This window comes from Pseudopodoces humilis, chromosome 5, assembly GCF_049639895.1.
Source record: "Pseudopodoces humilis isolate 2021_Gansu_Grassland_sample_001 chromosome 5, ASM4963989v1, whole genome shotgun sequence".
NCBI classification, from domain to species: domain Eukaryota; kingdom Metazoa; phylum Chordata; class Aves; order Passeriformes; family Paridae; genus Pseudopodoces; species Pseudopodoces humilis.
The window spans coordinates 66,969,234-66,991,534 of record NC_142204.1 but is presented as its reverse complement, the minus strand read 5'-3'; the positions used below and the strand labels follow the sequence as shown (position 1 = coordinate 66,991,534).

Here is a 22,301-nt window from a genome sequence, read left to right as displayed (position 1 = left end):
TTGGCACCAGGGAAACACCAAAATTCAGGACCCCAGAGCTCAGCATCAGGAACTGAGTGGGGTGTGTGGTTTTGTCCTAACTTTTGTCCCTGGGAGCATCTCCTGTCCCTCCTCCCTCTGTCCCGCCCGTCTCTCATCTATTCCCTGCTCCCTGTCCTGCCGGGTCTCCCATTGTCCACATCCATCTACACCCCCTTGTTACTCCTCTCTCTTCTGCTTCGGCAATGATAGGGTTTTTTTCCTCCCACTATACTTTTATATGACTGTGATTTATGACCCTGGGTTTAAAGTTTTATTGCAATGCACACATGGCACAGCAGCCTCTAAGTGATGTATTTAGCCTGGTTATTATTTTCTTATATAGCAATTTTCCAAAGGGAAACAAGCAGCCTCATGTTGTCAAAACTATTGTCCTCTAACTTCTGAGGTTTATTCTGATGAGAATGAAGCCAGGGCAGAAAAGCAACTTAAAGAGGTTGGCTGGATCTGTAAACCTCATGAGTAATATAAGCACATGGGAGCTTAACCAAGCACCAGATGGTCTTCAGGCAATTACTTTCAGGTTGAGGATTCACATCTACATCAGCTCTTGTTCATTCTTCTTTACAGAAATGGTTAAAAACATGTCAGAAATTTAAACTTCCTCCTCCCTCTGAGAAAAGCAGCAGTGGCAGCAACCACCTATCACCTCCTCTCCCTTGCTTTTGCATATTTTAGGACAGTGTTTCACCTATCTAAGATGAGCAAGGGCCTTAGGTCATCTTACAGACCTTAAACTGATCTAAGGATTTAATGTGCTTAAAGGTGGTGGAAGGACATTATATTTAACCCTAAAACCGCACAAACAACCATGTACCTAAGGCAGACAGAAGTCTCTTGTTTGGCATGGCTTTGTGTTCCTTTCTTCACATGCATCCTCTTGATGTACAGACCAAGACAAAGTCTCCTAAAATCACTGAGAAGTCTTAAATTAGCTCAAAGGAGCACTGCTGTTGGCATCAGCAGCAGCAGGTTCAGCCTTCTGTTGTGGACATTCTTGGAGCCAAGTCTATCATTTTCTGTACTGAATTTGTGGTGTCAAAACTGAGCTGGAAAACATTAAAAAGCAACCATAAACACTAGTTTCACCTGTGGTTTCCTCATCAAAGTGCACCTTTCCAACTGCAGTTTTTAAAATTACTATCCAATTAAAGAAATAGCAGTGAGATTTTTTTTTTATTTATTTAAATAAATATTTGGAATTTTCTTTTAAGAGAAAAAATTTTGTCTCTTTCTTTTATACAAGTGAATCTTGTCATAATTTTATTTTCTCATGACTAAGCATAATACCCAAGAGGATTTCCTCCAAACTTCCAAGTGGGGCACAGGCTGGAGCTGCGGCATTCTCACTGTTGGAAATGCCAAGAAATTCTGTGAGTTTGGATGGAATTATTACCCTGCTATTCAGACCTCTCAAAAAATTAAGAGCTGTGCTGCCAAATTTGAAGATGCCTTGCCCCATGATTTTACTTCAACCCAGGCTCGTCTCAGAGGCTATGAAGCATCCAAGATGTCATTTTGCTTTGAGTTTCTCACCAAGATCTACACTCTTGTACAACAGCATTGCTATCACTGCCTGTGGGAGCAGACCAGCACTAAAAAATCTGGTTCCTCCTATGTGTGTGTGTGACACCAAAAATCCACCTTCTCACTGGGACTGGCCCACATTTTTTCTGTCATAAGCTGAAAACCCATTATCTGAGGTTGCTACGTGGTAGGGAAGGCAGCAGAGAACAGCAGTGGGCTTGAGTGCTGTTTGCTTTACACTGATGCTGCTCTGGAGCTTGAACATGAGGTTTTAACCCTAAACATGGCCAGGAACATGTGGGTGCTCATCTCCTGGCCTTGGACCTCAGCAACTGAGCCACAGCCACATTTCTGATGTTCTTGCAGAAAAGCATCAATAGTGCTGATTTGTAATAGGAAAGGAAGATTCTGTGTGACTCAGAAACGACGCTGGGAAAGAGGTCTGACATTATGGTATTTAAGCACAGGAAATCCAGGTTTCCAGTGGAAAGGAATGAAAAAAAGACATGGCTCCTTTATTTATGCTCATGGTAAACTGATTTGCACAGTGCCCATATTAAGGGTCAACAGTGAACGTGGCCAAGTGCAGCCATACCCTACATGACTGGCCCCAACATCAGCTGGAAGTACCAAGCAGTAAAAACATGGTTTCAAATAGTACTCCAAAAATCCTATCACTTTATCCTGAAATAAAATATCTCATATAGAAGTAGATTTTGAATTTCTCCCCTAAATATATAGTATTTCCAGAGAAGGCCTTAAAAACCAGCTGGAACTTGTCCACCTGCAGTGCAGGAGTTTGGTGTTTTGCTGTGTGGAGTGGCTGGGTGCATGTGCAGTTTGTGTAGCTGTTTCAAACACACGTCAGCCACGCCTGCTCATTAGCCATTTTCTGTTACAGCCCTTGGCAGAGCTGCAGAGCATGCCCAGGTAATGAGAGATGGCCTCTGTGCAGCCACTAAAAGGGCTTGAGTTGATGTTTTATTGTTAGTCTTAACGTTGGCATTTCTGTGCATTTAATTTTGCCGCTCTATTACTGTTCTTGTAATCGGGTTGTGTGTAATTAAACATTGAATGCAGCCGTGCAGATCCCCGCAGCTGCAGCATGCCCTGCTACTCCCAGCAACTCCAGAGAGAACTTCCCACTTAAGATTTTAATTTTTTAGAAATACCTGTTCTTCAAACAGCTACAATAGCTCTGCAGGAGCCTGTCAGTCAAGGAAGATTACAGACTCCCTAAATTCAGGCTGACATGACAGACTGTAATGACTTTGAAGGGTCTTTTATGGTCTATTGTGCCCATGGTTCCTGCCCAACAGAAGCATCTCCTACATGTCTCATTAAAACGGTAATGGCTCCAGAGACTTCTATATTATCAGTTCCTTCAAATGTGAGTTTTTTCATCACAAAAAAAGAGCACATTAATGTTATACTAAAGGTGCAGGATAAATAAGGAAAATAGAATTTAGATTTTATGCAGTTTTGATGCTGAGAAATTGCAGTATTGTCAAGGATTTGAACAATTTTAAGTAAAATTTTTGCTTGCTGAAAGCCCAAATGAAGTGAATGGCACTGTCTGTGCAGGGAGATTTTAATGTGATGCCATAGGGACCAATGTGGTGTCATAAATAAAAGTGGTGGATGATTTTGGGATGCCATAGCCCCAGGGTAAGTTACGATGCTCATCTTCGGGATGGATGAAGGTCTTTGGCCTCCACCATGCTGGAGGTCAGGGCAGACCATCACACTCACCCTTCCTGGCTTCACACTCTCAATCTTCTCCTGCAGGCGGGAGCATGGCATTTCTAATACCATATGATTTACATGTGAAACAGAGAGACAATGCCACAGTGTTGCTGTTTGAAGGGAAACTTGCATTTGGTAGTCAGCTGCATGTTTTTAGATCTGTCACATCTTTCATTTCCCAGGTATGCAGTGAGGTTGTGAGGCTGCCTGGGGATTCCTGGTGACACTCCCACGGAGTTTGTAAATCCTGAGGGTAGTGAGAAGATGGAAGTAAGTCAGGAGCAGAAGGAAACCTGTTCCAGAGTTCATGCTGTGACAGCCCACAAACATCCATTGTAGGAAATCCCAAGATGAGGCTGGACAGCCACCAAAGCATCAGAGGGGTGCAGTAATAAACCACAGGAGCTGGCACACACAGAGCAGAGTGGCTCTGCCCAGCAGAGGGTAGCATTGACCCAACACCCCAACCTGTACTCCAGGTTTACACTTTCACCCACCTACGGATGCCCACCTCTGCCACAGCCCCTCTGAGATGAGAGGCACAGCTTAGCCCAGACCCAGAGAAAGCCTCATAGGCTGACAATGTGCAAATTTTGCTCATAAATTATAAGAAATCTGGAAAATCAACTTCCAAAACAGAATTTTAAGGAATCTGTTAAAAGACACAGTACATGTTAAATAGTAAAGTGCATACAGTCACATTTGTTTAAAAGTAAATGTTATTTAGCTGCTTGTATTTGGATTTGTTTTCAGGTCCTGATTTGATGATTTGCAGTTGGTCAGGTTTGGGGCTGCCCCTGAGGCACCAGAGTGCCTACATTGCCAACAGCAAAGCCTCTGATTTGGTCACCTAACTTGGGTGTCCCAAAAGAATTGCACTTTTTTTAGTGCAATTTAGTTTACATATTCTAAAACTGAATCCCGAAGATCTTAAATATAAGCATGTCTCCGTTAGTGTAGACTATAATTTTCTCTGATGTCTGACGAATCCTGCCTGTCGCCCCGCATCAGAGCTCAGCCCATGCCCGATATGACGACGCTAGAGGTCTCAGTGTCGCTGAGAAAAAGCTGCTTTTAGCAATAATAATCCCAGCCAGGCGTGTGTGACAGTGTGAGAGGCCGATGCCGTGCCGGGCTCGGACGGCGGTGCCGGCGGGGTGGGCGCGGTGCCAGGGCTGGACCCCGGGCCGGGGCTGTGCGGTGCCCATCACCGGCCCCGGGCTGCCTGTCCCCTCTCAGCGTGGCCCTTGCTCCGAGGGCAGTGCTGGGTGAGGGTGGTCCATGCTGAGGGATGAGTTTTTAGATCCCAGGACTGTGTGTGCGTGTGCGAGGCAGGTGGGCATCGCCGCCTCCGCGCATCCCGGCGCATCCAGGCGCAGAGCTCGTCCAGGCAGCACGGCCGCTCCTGGTGTGCCTTTTTAATTTTCCCTTTTTTAAATTCTTTTTTTCTTTCTGGCTTTTCCTTTTTATTTTTTTTCCCCTCGCCGCTTTCCCTCCCCTCCCGTTTGACGTGCGTGGTTTTGGTGCAATGCGAATTATCTTCATTCAGTCAGGAGGGGCAGCGCCAGGCAGCAGAGCAGCGGCGGGGCTGCCTCCTCCTTCTTCCTCCTCCTCCTCCGCTTTCTCCTCTTCCTCCTCCTCCTCCCATTGCCATAACAACCACGCACAGCCGCTGCGCCCGCGGGGCCGCTCCGCACCGCACCGCGCCCGGCAGGCTGAGCATCCCATGGGGCCCCGCACGGGGGTGGGGGAAGACAAACAGTGACCTCCCTCCAAAAAAAAAAAAAAGAAAAAAGAAAGAAAGAAAGAACGAAAGAAAAGAAAAACAAACAAAAAAAGAGGGACTTTTCGGCGGGGTGGGTCAGTCAGGGAGCAAAGTGACCCCAGGACGCGGGTGCGCGCAGCTGCTGCGCGGGGCGCAGGAGGACGGAGAGACGGGGCAGCCCTGCCAGCGGCTCCGCGGGGGGGGGGGGGGGGAGAGGAAGGGAGAGGAGGGGAGGGAAGGGGGGGAAGAGAAAGTTGGGAGGAAATAGCCCAGGAAAAGTGACACTCGCGGAGCCCGCCGGAGCGCAGAGGAAATAAAAGCGGCGGCGGGCAGGAAGTGTGAGGAGGAGGAGGAGGAAGGGGAGAAGAAGGAGGCGGAGGAGGAGGAAAAAGAAGAAGAAGAAGAAACAGCAGCAGCCGCTGCCGCCGCGGCAGAAAAGAAAGCAAAAGCCGCCCGAGGGCTCGGAGCCGGCGGCGCGGCATCCGCGGGGCTGCGCGGCAATGGCCCGGGAGAACGGGGACGGCGGCGGCTCCTGGAAGAAGCAGGCGGAGGACATCAAGAAGATCTTCGAGTTCAAGGAGACGCTGGGGACGTAGGTGGCGGGATTTGGCTGCGGGGCCGGGGGCGGGTGCTGTCCCTTCCCCCGGGGATGTGCGGTCGCTCCGCGGGTGGGTGCGGGTCCCTGCGCAGGGATTTGCGCACCCGCGGGTGCTGCTCCGCGCCCCGCGCATCCATCCGAGCAAGAAGTCGGAGTGACCTGGGAACACGGAGAAAAACAGAATTGTGGGGCAGGAGCGGGGCTAGCATCACCCCTTACCCTCCCCCCATACCCCCAAAAAAAACATAAAAAGGAAAAACCCCAAGTGTTTTAAAATATTCATAGAACGAGGAGACAGGGAAAGGTTGTTTTCGCGATAGTGCAACTGTAAATAAATGCGGTCTGACTTGCACGCTTCCTCTAAAGCCGATGGCTGCAGCTATTCGTGGACAGACGAGCAGAAATAATCGGAGTGGATTGGATGTGTTTTAGCTACGATGCTTAACTGTTGTTGGGCTTTATTTGTTTTATTTATAGTGGCGGGGCATAAAGATTAGTAAAACGTTAGAGTTGTTGTTTTTTTTTTTTAAGGCTGAGGAAAAACACGCACAGATGGTGCAAGGGAGCGGGGTACAGGCTGGTGTCTTTTTGGCTGAGTAAAGAGTTTTATTTTTGTTAAAACTAATTTTCGCACTCAGGATATTATAAAGGTAGGGAGCCGGGAGTGCTGAAGGAGCCAGCGCACGGGCTGCTGTGTGTGTACACATTGTAATTAGAGTTGGGTTGTGTTGCGAGTGCTCCTCGTAGCTGTGTCCCCACCGCTTTTCATTGAAACTTAAAGCGTGTCTCAAAACGAAGCGTTGTTAATCCCGAGTAGTGCTTTTCCTACGCTCCGTGCCACTTCCAAAACACAGTTGAACAAGTTTTGACTGTAATATTTGAGTTTCTTTCTGCTTCCAAGGGAGGGCTCCCTACAAACAGAGTATTTCTGGTTCGTGGGCTCGCTGGTTTCCTATAAACAGGCTGTGAGTAGGAACCAGGCTGGTGGTTTAACATGGAGGTGGGTCAGCAGCTGCGCCGTGATGGGCTTGACAGCACAGCCCTCAGGAAAGCAGACTTAGTAAATCAAATTAATGTCTGTCCAGGTGTCTGATGAGGCAAAATGCAGCGAAGAGCCAAGTGTTGTGATGTATTCTTGTCACCTTCATTGAGTTTTTGCTGTGGGAATTTCATGCTGGGAGAGACGTGCTCTGCTTTGTCACCGTAGGCGTGCAGCTCCCTTCCTGAGCAAAGGGGTGTTGGGGAGGAAAGTTTCAATGCTCTGAGGTTTGCTGGAGCAGCAGGACAATTCAGTGGGGTTCCCATTGTACAGCTCTCTGTCATCTCTGTGCTTGTGGTGTTGAAGCCACCTGCGAGGGTTAATTTGGGCTGCTGAAGAGGTTCAGGAAGAATTAATGCTGTGGTCTTGATCCGGATCCCACTGTAGTTAATGGGAGCTGGTGTAGGTCCCAGGGAAGGTAAAGCTGGTCAGAGTTAATAGTTATGCATATTAGCATGGCTGTTGCAAATTAAATTCATTAAATATGGCCAATTAGTGTCTCAAACTATTAACCATTGTCTGAGCCTCACAGTTTGGTAAGTCCTTTCTAATGGGAGTGGGAGCTGTGAAGTTTTTAAACTTGATTTAACAGTCAATTTAGAAAGCATTAGAAAATTAAAATAATTGGATTACAAACCTGGGCCCATAAAAAGAAAATAGAACTATTTTCTTTTTCAGACTTAACTGTATTTAATTATGAATATATGTGTGTTTAACAGCCTACACGTGGGCTGCCTTCTGGTTGTGCATTCCTTAGCTTCCAAGGGCAGGCTGATAATTAGAAGATTTGAATCTGAGTTTTGGTTCTGTCCTTGGCCACCCACCAGCACAGCACCTGCAGTTCCTACCAGGTCTGGTGTGACTTACCAGGACGTGAAACTTCTAAAGAATTTAGGACATTGCTGTGCAAATCATTAAAGTGCCTGTGCCATTTCCACTGAAGGCAGGGAAGGGTGGTTCACAGACTTGAGCAGCAGATACACAAGGTCCAGGAGCCTAAATGATGAGAAACATTCTCAATTATTGATAAAGTATTTAGATAGGAATGAAGCTATATGAGTAAAAATAGCTTTAAAGTATTTGTACCAAAATGTTTTCCTTTGGCTTTATTTAGGAACAGGGTTAAAATCTGCTTTGATCCCTCCTGCACTGTAATGCTGAACCATGTTGGACAGCCAACACTTGATCTCACTGGCTAATAGATTTTTCTCTAGCATGGAGTGAAAAACTTGGCATGTCACATGAAATGTACTGGATTGTAGTAGCTGTATTTTACATTTCTCTGCAATTCCATTTCAGGATGCCAAAGTGCTAAAAGCACTTTTAACAGAAAAACAGCCCTTTTTCATGCAGCTGTCTTAACTGCCTGTGGTAAAATTGGCTAGAGAAAGGAAAACACTAAACCCCCAAATCAGGGAAGAAAATGAAAAAGAAACTTTAAAAGCATATTTTATTTCAAGTGCATTGATCTGTGAATGTTAAATCTGTGTGTACACCTTATTAATGATTTGTTCTCAGAAAAGAGCCTTTCATCTGAATAAAAGCTCTTCCGTGGATCTTTAACATGGGAGAGTTGAAATTTGCTGGAATTATAAAAAAGATCCTAAGTCAGTTAATCATTACATCATTTGGGCTTCAAGGAACCGCTAATGAGTACCCAGCTCTCCCTTCCAGAGCTGGAATAAATTATTTACACATCCCTGTAAATCATGTCCAGCCACATTGATGCTGAAATTGAATTGGATGTCATGTCCAGATGTAAGAAAACAGCCCTTTTCCACCCAAATAATTGTTTCCTTTGGTGGCTGAGTTCTATGTTGTTTGCTCTGTTCTGTGCTGTTGGACAATAATGTTTTTCTAAAGAAGTACCAGCAATGCAGTGATTGGCTCAGATGTACCCAAACCTGTATTTACCCTGTTCTGTATTTATGCAGATGTTAAAGCATGTGCAATCTTCTTTTGCAACTTCTCTGGTATCAGAATGTCAACAAAAGATTTTGATAATACTAATCAATATTAATATATTTTTAATACATGATTCTTGGTAAGGTTTATATGTTATTATATTACAATATGTATGATGGTCTTGATCCATTCTTGGGCTGTGCCAGTCCATGTAGGACAGTGAACCACACTCCATATGCATAGGTTCACTGAGTGCACCTTCTTGGAAACTGGACCAGTTTGCTGCTAAGCTATTGACAGTGAAATTACAGGTCCTGAAAAAGTAGCTAGGCAAAAATAAGCAAAATAAATCAAAGATAAAATAAAATCATAGCAATGGGCCAGATCCTCAGCTAATGTAATTTAGAGACCCTTCCAAGTCAGGTGTGCTTGAGGAAAGAAGAGGATCTGAGTCTTCTGTCTTTAAATTTCCATAAATTCACCTATTGTAGCTCCATTCAGTTCCCCCTGGAAGACAAATTGAGAGGGGAACTGAGGGCCTGCCTGGAGAGGGGGATTTCTGTCCCAGCCCTTGAGAGATGGGAAGGTTCACAATAGCAGGAATCTGATGAGTGATCACAGAAATATCACTTTTCCCCTCCACATTTAAAGTATATTATGTCTAAGGCCTTTTAAACCTTAGATTTTGACATCCGAGAAATAATAACAAACATCATGTCATCCAGTAGTGAAAGAGGAAGGTTCCATCACTTGATCTGCCTAATTAGATCAACCCAACATTTCTAATATATCTGTAATTAAGCCTAATTGGCATCAGAGTTATGATGAAGTCCTAGTATTTAGAAAGGCTCAAACTTAGTAACTATGAAAATACCGGTGCTGTCCTTAAAAATGATGTGGTAGATTCCTTAAAGCTTAGTAAGGATAACAGAGGGAGTTGCATGGATATAACCATAACATAGTGAGAGCTGGGTGGGAAGACAAATACGCTTCAAGTAAGTTTCCAGTACTTTCCTAAAATACAGTATAGAGAAAACATATGGGCGGTTCTGTTTTTCTCAGGGGCTCTGCGGTAATTTTTGGTTTGTCTGTGTCACTTCCATACTCTTATGCCATTTGATGGGCTCCTGGCACTCTCCATGGCTCTTCCACATAGCAGTACGTGCTCGTTCATGCTGTGAAATGAAGTCACTGCTCGTCCTCCTCTCACATCTCTTTTCTTTCTCACACACCCACGTGCACACAAACACACGCATCGTCACAAACCCTTACGTGCCGTCTGCTGCGTCTCTGTCCTCTCACGTCCTTCACGGTGCCTTTCCCTCCGTGCAGCCTCACGCTGGCTCTCCATGAGCTGATCCACCTCCTGCTCTCTCTCTGTTTGGGTGGTCAGACCCTCGTGGGGGCTGTGCATTGGGCCAGCCTTGGCTGCCACCAGTGAGAAGGTGCTGGTGGTCAGGACAGGTCCTGGCAGGGGCCCCTCTCTAGAGGGGAGGTGCTGCTGGGAGGTTCCAGAGGGCTCAAGATCTGGTTGTCTCTGGTCAAAGATCCTGTGTTTTCATCAGCTGGGTGCCAAAAGCACTCATGTTGGATTCACACAACAGATCATCCCTGTTTAGCCATTTAACTTGAGGCATCGTGTAAGTTACTCGGTTTTTCCCTTCTGATTTTCAAAGTTCTCGAGACATAAAGACGTTGATATTTGTGTTTTCCTTGGCTCAGTGCCCCTATGATGATTGAGGGGTTTGTCTGATTTTTGAGTTTCTGCTGACATTACCAGCAATTGCTGCCTGTCTTTGATGACATCTCAGTGAGGCTTGGTCAGATTGTTTCATATTTTCTCCAGTTCAGTATTTTCCTTTTTTTTTTTTTTTCTTTTTTAAATTAAAATTAATTAAATTAAAAAGAAAATGCAGTATCCCATAGGGCTGAAGTTGAGGTGCAGGTTTTCAGGAGCAAGGTTGATGAGCCACTGGAGCAAACCATAAAGGCATAAAGTCTTCTTCTCTGGGATAGTTTTCTGGGAGCTCTGAAAGCTGTCAGGCTTCAAGCAGCAGGAAGGTGCCTCTTGTCCATGTTTACAAAGGAAGATAGTCCATGGTCATTTCTGACCTTAAAATCCATAACTCTGGGAAATCTCGCTGTCAAATCCATGTGGAGTCAGGGATAATTTGTGCTGAAAGGTGCTTGTAGCACCTCTCTCGCATCTGTGGGAGGAGTGAAAGCTGAGGTCCAAATATTAATGTTTAACTTAGTGGTGTGAAACAACTCAGATGTTTTAGTTTGTGTATTTTATTTAGAAAAAGCAGAAAAATACTGTTAGGACTCCCTTTAAGGTGATGTATTTTGTTTTAAACCAAGTAATCCTGTTTGCTATCACCTGGCATAGGTTTCTATCCAGTTTGTTCTTGAAGGCTTAAAAATAATGAGTTAGTAACTTTTGATGTAAATTGTTGTTCTTCCTTGAACAGTTACAGAAAATAATTGGTTTGAGGGTTCAGCTGGGATTGAAGTGGGAAAGAAAGAAAAGTAAGATGGCTAATGGCTTTAAAGGCTGATAGTGAGGATTGGGAAAAAAATTGGCAGCCATTGGTGAGAAGGGATTTTTGACAGCTCTGCAGCTGTGATTCACAGGTGCGTTTTGGAAAGTGCTTGTTTGGGGCAACAGTGTAGCCTAAAGGCCAATTTTCTTTCATCATCTGAAATTGAGATTTCAAGATATTCAATAATCAAAAGCTTTCAGGTGAAACCATAATTCTGGAGACACACAGTTGCTGTACTGTCAGCTCACATATGTGCTCATGCTTCCTTTGTTAACCAGTTTGTCTACTAGTTTTGATGCCTTGCCTCATTTTTTCCCTGCCTTGTCTCTTTTTCTGTGGATACTCTCTTTCAAGTACGTCTTGGTCCTGTCTGAGCTCCCTGCTGCCAGAGGATACCTGCTCACCTGCGTGCCTGTGCAGCCAAGGAGGGTGCTTGACCAGCAAGGCGACATTAAGATTTTTGGGTTGGAATTGACAGTTTGCATTTTCTCCTGCTATTTTTTGCTGAGGAAAATGTGATCCTTGCCTCGGCCAACACTTAATCTCAGTCCTCAGGACTTCAATATAACAAATATCTATTCCACAAGTTCTCTTTGTGTAGGGCAAAGCATGCATAAAAACGTTGGTGTTTTTTGGCAGCCACGGAGGTAGCTGACACCCCAAAAGCTCCCAACAAGCAAAACCCAGAGGGTGGAGAGGTGGTGGATGGAGCTGAACCCAACTCTTTGGAGCCCTACAATAATCCTTTAACCAAAAGTCTCTTGTTCCCATCACAGCCACAACACAGTGGGTGTGAGAGCCTTCTCTGCCGCCGCTCCCGCCATCTGGAGCAGCCTGTCTGCTTCCTTCACCCTCCATCTGCTTTCACATAGGAGCTGAAATATCTCTCTATGTATGTTTTCCTTCATTCTTGCCTCTTTTTCTCTCCACCTTGGTTACTGACCTCAATTATTTTTGTTGTCCTTCATACACAGCTCTCTTGACTACGTGCAGAATATTAGTTTGGGTTACTTAATCCTTTCAAGCATCCAAGGATGCAATTAATATTGAATAAGGTAGTATTGTTTTGGTTTGCTTGACAATAACAGTCATTTATAATAGGATTCTGAATTTATTGTCAGTAATGGTATTCACTTAACTGGTGACTCACAGTTTATATTCATGATTACTTAATAGGACCTAATTTTCTAGTCGTTTTAGATAGCAGGAAAACAAGTTGGAGATAAGTGGGTACTGTTAGTAAACAGGTAATGAGTGAAAGGAGGGATAAAAAATTCCTTGGGGCAGGGATCTGTCATTTTCATTGGAATTCAAACCACCTTGCATTTCAGTGCTTCTCTGTAAATAATAATTAACAACAATAACAATAATTTGCAAATATATGTGTGTGATTGGGCTGTTGTTGAATGACAAATAGCTGGCTTAGCAATCAGAATATGTCTCATTTCTAGCAATCATAGTGTTCCTTAAAACCTTTCCATCAAATCTTAACACCAATATGTTTTTTTATTATCTGACTTGGCGGTTCCTATAATTTTCCTCTGAATGTTGTGCCAATCACTTTTGAAAAAGAAAGCTATAAATAACAGGTTGTTAATAAACTTTTGAAGGCCCTTTCACTGATGTTTCCATGTTGAAAGCTGCATATTGAGTTTTATGCCAGAATTACTCACCAAACAGATTGTATAAGGTTAAATCAAAATAATACTCTTAAGCAGAATTTTTTGGCTGAGTTAAAAAGCCTTATTTATTTATATTTTTTTTAAACTCTGGATGTGCTAAGAAAAAACTACTAGGAAGCATTGTTTTGGGTCTGATCTAAGTGCAGAACAGCTGATTACAGTGCTCTCTGACAATATCTCACTGATTTTGCTTGATCTTTCCCTGAGCAATATCATGGGTCACTGTTAAAATATCAACAGTTTTGGACAACTGGACTGCATAAAATTGGTTTTTAAAATGCCTTTTTCAAGAGTGAAACGAGAAGAAGCACATGAGAGAAAACATGCTGGCTTAGTTGTATTGAGGGTACATATATTATATTATTTTTATTTTTGTTTTGATTTTCTTATATCCCCAACTGGAGATAAACCAAACAGTTTCAATCTTCTTACAGTTTCCAGGAGGAACAAGAAAGGAAATACATGTAATGATGGAAATGAACATGAGCAGCAACAGGGTGAAGAATTGTGGCATCTTCCCCCTAGATCCTTTCCTTTGCACTTTTTTTCTGCAGGATCCTTCTCATTTTTCTGCTCTTAATGCTCCCACTAATTTAGGTTGAGAATTTGAAGATGTGTTCTTTCAAGTCTGAACACCTAAAAGTTGGGATTTACATCTCATGCTCAGTTGCCAGACTATAGTAGACCCAGAGACTTCATCCATGGCTGGTGGGAGTGAAGTGAGGTGAGGATGTGTGGAATTTCTGAGGTCTGGGAGCCTTGAACCTCCCTGTTTGTTTTGGTGAGGGCTGGGGTGGTGGTTCAGAGAGCAAGAAGAGTATTATATCCCTGCTCATCAGTGGTGGGATATGAAGGTTTGCAGATCTTCCTGGGAGCTCCAAAGGGAAGGTTCTGGGATATCACAGGTATCTCCCTGAAGACAGAACCCCCCAATGCTGTGGAGTTGTTCTGTGACACTGTTGTTTTTATGTGAGCTGGGTGTTTAAAACCTGCCTGACACCCCATGGAACTTGGGAAATGTGGCTGCCCCTCTCCACCAGCTGCATCACTGGTCACAGAAATGGATGTGCCTCTGTTGCAGTACAGAATAAGCCAGCACAGCCACTCCTGCTGTAAATGTAGATGTAAATGTAGAGATTTGCAAAGGTTGAGAGGCAATTGCATATGTGAGGGTTGGAGATTGTCAAGGAAGTGTGGATGGTCTAAAATACCTGGGTTTTTTTACTGTGCCTTTTACTGGCCTCAGAAGAGATCAGACACTGTTGTGTGAGGACTACTGCAAACACCAGAGTAAAAGACTGTTCGTACCCAGGAGAATTTATAATCTAAATAAATAAGACAAAAATGCTAACACTGTTTTGTTAAAGACAAGCATGTGTATCACTTGTAAACCCAGAGCTGAGCCTGCATGTTAACTCCAGCCTTATGCAGGGGACTGTCCTGCTTCTTCTAGTAGCAGGCACTGTGTCAGCACCAATGTCCTCAAAATACATTTATTTGTATGTAATTCACCCAGGGTCATCATAAATCGTTTTTACTAGTTAAGGTTTGAAGATGCAAAGCACTGTCTCTGTGCTGTTGGTAACAGCGTGGGCGCTTTATTGCTGTGTTGTTTCAGCTGCTCAGAGGAATCCAGGTCTGCCCAGAGCTATAAAGAGCTGGAACAGTCCAGGCAGTTCTTGGGGCGATGTGGGATTGCTCCCAGCAGGATCCCATCCTCCTAAGCTCTGCTTAAATAATTCAAAGGACCAGGCTTCAACCAGGCATGTTTTCCATACAAACTCACCAACTGTGACCCTACTGCCCCACTGTGATGGGCAAGAGCAGAAATGATGGAAACTGTTGGATGAAAAACTGTGAAAAAACCTAAAATTACATAGAAAATCCAAAAAACACAAAAGAGAGCTGAAAGGAGAGGAGAGCACTTAGAGGATTTGCAGCCACATGGAAAACTCCTCTGGGGAAGGCACAGGTTGCTAATCAAATTCAACCATAGTTGAGAGAGATTGCTGGAGCATCTCTGGATAATCCTTCACTGTTATTTTGAGTTGGCTTGGAGATTTCTTCCCACTGCTCACTCTTGTCTTCTCCTGCCTCTCAGTGTAAGCAACTCTGCATGATGTGCCCAGCCATGAAGTGTGTGGTGTTTTGGAAATTTAGGCATAGCAAAGTGCTTGGTGTGTGCTGTCAGTGGCACAAGACACTGAGCTCATTAAACTTGATTTGTGCTCTCCATGCTGTTTTCTTGAATAACACCTGTACAAATTCAAAGGCTTTGTCTTTTACTTTGGGACATTTTGTAGCTGCAGCCTGAGATATCTTAAGGACTATCTGAAACCCTGGGGTCAGCATCAGCCTCACACTCTGCTTTAATGGGATTTCTTGCCGCAGGGGTGTAATTAATTTGTTCAACTTTTTTTGATGGGAAAATCTGACACTGTTAAGCTTTTCCATGGGCTGATGATGAGCATCACAAAAACACCACCTCCTTTTCTGGGTGCAAGCCATGGTGTTTTGAGACACCTTCTCTAGCATAATTACATAGCAACCTGAATATTGCAAAGCAAACAAGCTCTCCCTCCCGAAATAAAACGCTCTCAAATGTAAAAAAAGCACCATGAAACAGCACAACACTCTTACCTCTTCTAGGGAGAGAAGAGGGGGACAAACAACACACAGCTTGTTAGCCAAGTTGCTTGAAGCACCATGAGAACGTGCTTAGATAAAAACATTAATGGAGCAGAAAAACAGTGTGACTCCTTTTGGCCTAATGACCCAGGCACTGGAGCACAAGAGGAATAATTTAGAAGGAAGGGAAATGTCTCCTGTCACAGGTTTGACTTATGCCTCTTAGGAAGGAGGAGGCTAGATGTCAGGGGAGAATGTACCAAGAAATGAGCTGAAAAAAACTGGTTCTCTAAAGCACATAGACACAGGGCATAGAGGTACTGCAGGCTGCAGGGAAACTTCTCCTCTTGGGCATGTTAAGGTGTATCTGGAGTAATTTTGCTGGCTAATTTTCCTGTCCATAGCCATGTAATTTATATCATAAACATAAATTTTATGCTCTTAAGAAAGAGACCCTAAAAAAAAAAAAATCTTGCAGAGCTTTGTAGTCAAGTCCATTGAACGAGTGTCTCTGATGAATCTTGTATTTTCAGTGGAAAAGTATGAAAGTGATTGAAGGATTCCTGAGTAACAGCTGAGATGATTTGTGCCCAGAAAGCAAATGTGTGCTCTTTTGCTACTGTTGTAAGGGAACATAACAGGCACTAAAGCTGAGAACAGGCAGGTTCTGTAGGTGAGGGGAGTGGCACTGGGGGAAAGATGAAAGGAGAGGTCTGGGCAAAGCAGAGCAATGGGATTCAGCTGCAGCTTAATTGACTCTAGAGACTTTTAAGTCCCCCTCTTTGTTCATGAGCTGGAGAAATTAATGGACATGGATCTTTTGGACAGGACAGCTTGTACTGCACCAGTACAGTTTCATCATTTTCAGTGACCACTAAAATGAGTGGCATCTTCAGTGCCACTGTTTGCCCTGGAGATCGTGTGGTGTGGTGACATCTTTGTCTTGCATTGCCTTGTGGTTGTGAGGAAGGTGGAGAAGGCCTCTAAATGCATATAAGTAGATACAGTGTCTATGTGTGTGTATGCATATAAAATATGTATAAAATGTATATAAATGTATGTATACTCATGTATTAAAAATACTGTTTATATAGTGAAGAGATATACAACAATAAATAGCACTGTTTTTTTGCCAAACAGCACATTGTTTGGCCTCATTAAAGAACACATAGGTACTGACTTGTGCCATTTGGCAAAACCTGTGTGAGAGCATTGTGAATGTTGCTGTTAATTTATTCTGTAGTTTGAATTTCTCTTCATATTTGGGTTACATTTAGGGGAAGACAGAAGCTGTATGGTGCCACTGTGCTCAATTAGCTAATAGGGATGAACCTAGATAAATAACAAGTTAAAATCACAATGGTTCTTCCCTCTTGTCCTGTCCTCCATCTCTCTGTTACCTCTGCTACAGCAAATCCCTGCTTTCTACCTCTGTCTAAACTCTGCAGTTTTGGCTTTGGAGAGTGCCTGTGAAATGTGTACTTAGAGGTCTCCTTGTGTTTTGGCTTTGTGGTCATGGTAGATCTTCCTGAAGTCAGAGGGTAGCACACAAAAGCACATCTGGTTCTCTCTTATTTTCTCTTAAATAATTTGCAGCATCTCAACGTTGCTGTAAAATTCTGCCTTTGATTTCCACAGCTTGGAGGTTTTCCTGTGTGAGTCAAGAGAAGCCCCTACTACTCAGCAGCAGGCTGAAATGGCAGCATTTTATGCTCCTTACGCTCAGGTTTCAGACATCATTATAAAGTTATAAGGCTGTGCAGGAACAGCTTACAACTCCACAATAGAAGAGGAAGGGGCTGAACACATCCCACAGGACAGTTCCCATCTTCTGCCAGCTCAGTTGTTTGCAGGGATGTGCTGTGAATTTATTTAATGAAATGATACGGGTTAAAAATAGTTCTCTAAAAAGGAGAGGGGGGGCAGGGGAGAAGTACAGAATACAAGAAGTTTTATTTCTTTTCATTCCATAGATGCTATAAATCAGTGGAGAAGTCAGTTGCATTTTTTTTTCCCCTTCTGTGTTGCATTGTTAAAAAATCATCAGCCATTACACTGAAATGGTTTGCAAGAGCAACTTTGCCAGGAACAATTTCTGCTTGAGAACAATAAAAAATTAGTAGATGCCAGGCTGAATTTGTGTGCCAGTGGTTACTGAATTCAACTTAAGAGCTGTAAATGGAACCAGTCATCATTTCTTAATGTGATATATGGGAACAAAGAATCACAATACTTGAATAATCTGTCATGTCTCTATCAATGCTGCTTAAGCAATTATTCAGTTTATTCAGTGGTTTGACAGGTAACATGACTAAAATCAATTTATGAAGCATACTAAATGTAAATATGCCAGGTTTATTTTGGTTATTTTTTTTGTTATTTTTTTTTGTTCCTCCCAGGAATGCCATTCTAAGGCCTTATATTTTTTATGCTTACAATCCTTACCCAGTCATCTGTTTTCAGTGGTACTGCTGGGATGAAGTGCTACATGGCCCATAGTGACATTATTCACCAGATCATTTGTCTTTAATCCATCTCTGGTCTAATGAGACTGTCGTCTGGGCCTCAATAAAAATGAATGATGCATTGCTCTGATGTACAGTGTAAGTATGTTTTTCACTGCTGAGGCTGTATTTTTCCAGGGTCCTTGAAGAAACCCATCCCTCAGCCCTTGTTAACACTTAATGTAAATATTTCTGAATATCTTATTCACTTGGCAGCTAATGTAGGTGAAACTTGTTATGAGTTCCCTAGGAGCTAAATAACAGCCATTGTACATGGAGTTGATACCATCACCTCTTTTAATACCAGAGCTTTCATTGCTCTGCAGCAGACTGTGAATGGGGTGGCCCCATCCCTGTTTGTACTGGTGGAAATCTGCAGCAAACACTGATAACAACTGTCACAGTGGACACTAAGTGCCATCTTCAGCAGCAGGTGTTCACTGCTTTTACCCTTTTCTTCTGTAAATGAGTCGGCAATACTTTGAATGAAGCTGTGGCACAGAAGAGATAATTTTTATTCCCTCTATGAAATGTTTTCACTTCTTGTCTTCTTCATGGGGACCTCAGAGATTTTTGTTCCCTCCACAAATAATGCCCGAAATCCCTCAGTCCATTCTTGTTTTATATAATCTACCAGATTATATAAATCTTGTGTATCTCATCACTGTGTATGGCTGTGTATCTCATTGTGCCTCTTGTATTGTCTCCACGTTCTCAGCAGAGATGTCATAACAACTTTTAGGGAATTGTGAGTGCTTTTCTTTTTATTTCAATCAAGATGACAGGGTTCCAAGAAGCCTTTTAAATACACCAGAGGACTGTGCTATGGAAGAGAATAATATTTCTTAACTTATTGTTACCATGTGACTCCTGTTACTATAAATTTTGAGCAAATCACGTCCTTACAAAATCTGTGATACTGAAAACTCATATGCATATATTTTAGCTATGTTAATGCATGACATATGGACTTCCAGTATCTGGTTATTCAGTTTCTGCTCAACTTTTTGTATTTTGGTGGTGACGGTTGAAGAATCTGAATATGTCCAGTATTTCCTTATCTATTACTGGTGTTGCTGTAGTGTTTAGATTGTGGTTTGTTGGCTAACTGTCAAATACTCATGGCTTCATTAAGAAACAGATGTACAGGTCTACACTTTGTTTTTGTAGCTGCACTTTTGACATATTGTAAATGTCCTTAATTGATTTTGTTCAGGATAATACCATCTGCTGGTATCTGTTTCTGCTGTGGCTCTTGCTGAATACTTGTGTGCATCATGGTCTATAAGGACAAATTACAGAGTGTCAGCAAGGTATTATGCCCATTTTTTTTTTCTGAAATAAATGAGAGCAGAGTTTGAACATTTGACAACCTAATACCTATGTAATTTACTATCTAGATTAATATAGTTTATTAGAAAAAACATATTTCAGGCAAAAATTGGGCCCCCTGTCCATGTTGGGCTCCCTTAATGTATTGTTGGTGTGTTTGCAAATTTATCATAAGTTTCAGACTGGGAGAAAAAGAGTCTTTGGCTTTATATTTGTTTCCCCATTGATCATGGACAGATGTGGAATACAATTCTAGGTCTTCCTGAAGCCTTTAAACAAAATTGCCTAACAAATAGTCAAAATCAGTGATGCTGACACATCATTTACTGTATCTGTAAGGCTGGTGGTCTTCTTGTAAGCCTTTAACATAACTTGATATATTCTGATGTGAAGATTTTGGTGGCAGAAGCAATACTGGATATGCACTAGACAAGAATTATGCTGAGGGTGCACCTAGGAAAATGTGTGCTGTCTCCTGAGAGTCCAGAAAAATAATCCTATTTTTGAGTAGCCTGCTGTCCTGTTGGATTTGGCTCTCCATATTCTGGAATACTTTGTCCCTCCTAGTAGGTATAATCAGTATTTATGGTGGATTTTATTGCAGTTGCCGTGTCTGAGTCTGAACTGTGAAATGCAATAGAAATTCCATTTCCTGGCACCCCCTGTCTCTGCTCATCACAAGTGCAGGCAGCATCAAGAATTATATAGGTCAGGATTTATCTGTAGTGGCCTAGCTCTGTTCCAAATAAAAGTAGTGAGAGTTTGCCTTTGATGTCAATGAGACAGCATTCATCCAATTTTGAGATGCTTATGACCCCTTTACCTTTCCACACCTCACACATACAGTGGTGACAGGGAGGAGCAGGGTCATGCAGAGTCCTCCAAATACCACTGAAGACAGGCAGAGGGGTGTGTCAGTGTTTCAGTAGAAGTGGGTCACCAGTCTGAAATATTTGTGTACCAGAAGGGCTGGATTGTCCTTGAGCTGGAGTTGAAGTATTTGCTTCACATGGGCAGGATTTGGGTGAAAACTTAATTATGGAGAGCCTTCATGGCATGTGTATTAGAGCTCACATGAAAGTAATGGCAAAAGTACAGATTCTCCTTTGGCTTCACCACTTTCTTTGCTCAGTGTCCCTGCTGGTCTTCCACTGCAATCTGCAGGACTGGTGCTCCCATGCTGGTACCCACTCAGGAGTCAGACCTTGTAAAGTCATGACCTTTAGGGATGATGTGGATTAATGGTGGAGATGTGTATTGGGTTGAAGAGCACTAGGTAACAATTTGGGAGACTTGGGTTTTGTTTCTGGCTGTGGCACTGGCCTTTTTTTGTGACCTTGGAGAAGTTGCAGCACCTCACTGTCCTGGTTTCCCCATCTGTCAAACAGTTCCCGACCTACTTTGTAACTCACTTGAGATCTAACTCATTAAAGCGTGCTCTATGAGATGTTCAGAATGTACTGTGCAAGGTGTTGTTTTTGTTGTGGTAATGTGGTAAGAATCTCCCCTCTTTTGTCCAAATATGCTGGGAACTCAGCTGCAATGCTCTTGTTTGACAGATGATGGTTTGTGGGGAACACAAAGCCACAATCTGATCCCCTTCCTAAAAATACCACTCCAAAAAGATGTGGACAGTCCCACCTCAAAAACACGAGAAATGGGATGAGAGGGTAAACCCGACTGAAATACATTTTGTTTTCTGAAACTGTTCCTGTCTTTCAGTGTGCTGGGAACCCCATCAAGGCAGAAAGACCTTCCAGAAATATCTCTGAGCACTCAGCACCAGCCAGTGATGGGTTTTGTAGTATAGGTTCATTGGTGGATGGACATTAGGGAGACACCTGTAAGAAACTGTAAAGCTGTGAGGCAGTTTCCCCGTCCTGTGCAGTCCACGTCATAAGTGGGAGTCAGAAAATAGCAGCTCTTTTCGCATCACACTGCCAACAGAGTGGGATTTGCAGAGCAGGATAAAGATTTGTGCTGGCCTGAAGAGCCCTCCAATGATAAGACAATGTGGTCTTGCCTTGAAGACACATCTGTAGCATTAGCCATGTGTTATCTGCTAATTATATTTTTTAATGCCTCTCAGTGTTTGTGCCTCTTGAAAATCAGTTCAGTAACTAAAGACAGCACTGAGTGAGTGGCTACTGACGTAGTAAAGCTTTTTGAAACACCTTCGAAAAAAACAATGAAAGCAGTTGTAGGAATATAGGAATGTCTTCATATCCATGTCTTGGGGGAAAAAATTGTACCTAGAGATGCAGGAGGAATAGAGTTGTGTTTCCAGTCACTGCAGCAGTACTGTTTTAAAAAGCCTTTTTGTAGGCACAGTGCATTCAGGTTTTTTCTCTGATTCTGGAAAAAAAGTAAAGTTCATGCATAAATTGGCGAGCAGGCTTTCATTTAAGTTGTGTGATTTAGATCTGCTGGTGAAGGCTGCTGCTGTACAGCATTTGGCATTCATCAGAAAAATCTCCAAGTCTAAACAGTTTTATTATGCAAAGTTATATAGTTGGAAGGTAAAACACTCTGTCTTTTTCCACTTTGATGAACCAGGCTAGATGATGGATGTCCCATCAAATGTCTCATAAACTTGGAGGGAAGGTGAATAGCTGTAGGTCTTACTGTTCAACCTGTGGCTGCTCTAAGCCCTAAGGGAAAAGAATGCTTAGCTGGGCTGTGGGTAAAAGAGAAGCTGTACTCAAGAAACCATGTAGGTTCTCAAAAAACATGTTAGAAAACCATTGGCATCTTCATGAGCTAGGATCCCAATATCTGGATATTTCCATTCAAATTTCATTAGCACAGCTTTATAAAAATTCTAAAATTCTAAAAATAAAAATATATTAAAAATATATACTTCTTGCAAGACACTTCTACTTAAAAAGCTTGCAGTGACTGCACTTCACATGTGTAGAGATTTTCCTGAAGTGAGTTTCCCTTAGTCACCTAGGGAAATTCATAGTCCTCTGTAACATTTATTAAAACTTCAC

The 22,301-nt window shown here is 42.9% G+C and overlaps 1 protein-coding gene across 3 annotated transcripts in view; it reads left to right on the top strand.

The window, feature by feature from the left end:
• Positions 1–5,342: 5,342 nt before the first annotated feature.
• CAMK1D (calcium/calmodulin dependent protein kinase ID) overlaps positions 5,343–22,301 on the top strand; it is a 209,254-nt gene continuing 192,295 nt past the window's right edge. For all 3 annotated transcript variants that reach the window (XM_014255191.2, XM_014255190.2, XM_005526051.3), the window contains exon 1: positions 5,343–5,669. In XM_014255191.2, the coding sequence (XP_014110666.1) occupies positions 5,578–5,669 (92 nt within the window). In that variant the 5' untranslated portion in view covers positions 5,343–5,577. The remainder of the gene's footprint in view (positions 5,670–22,301) is intronic.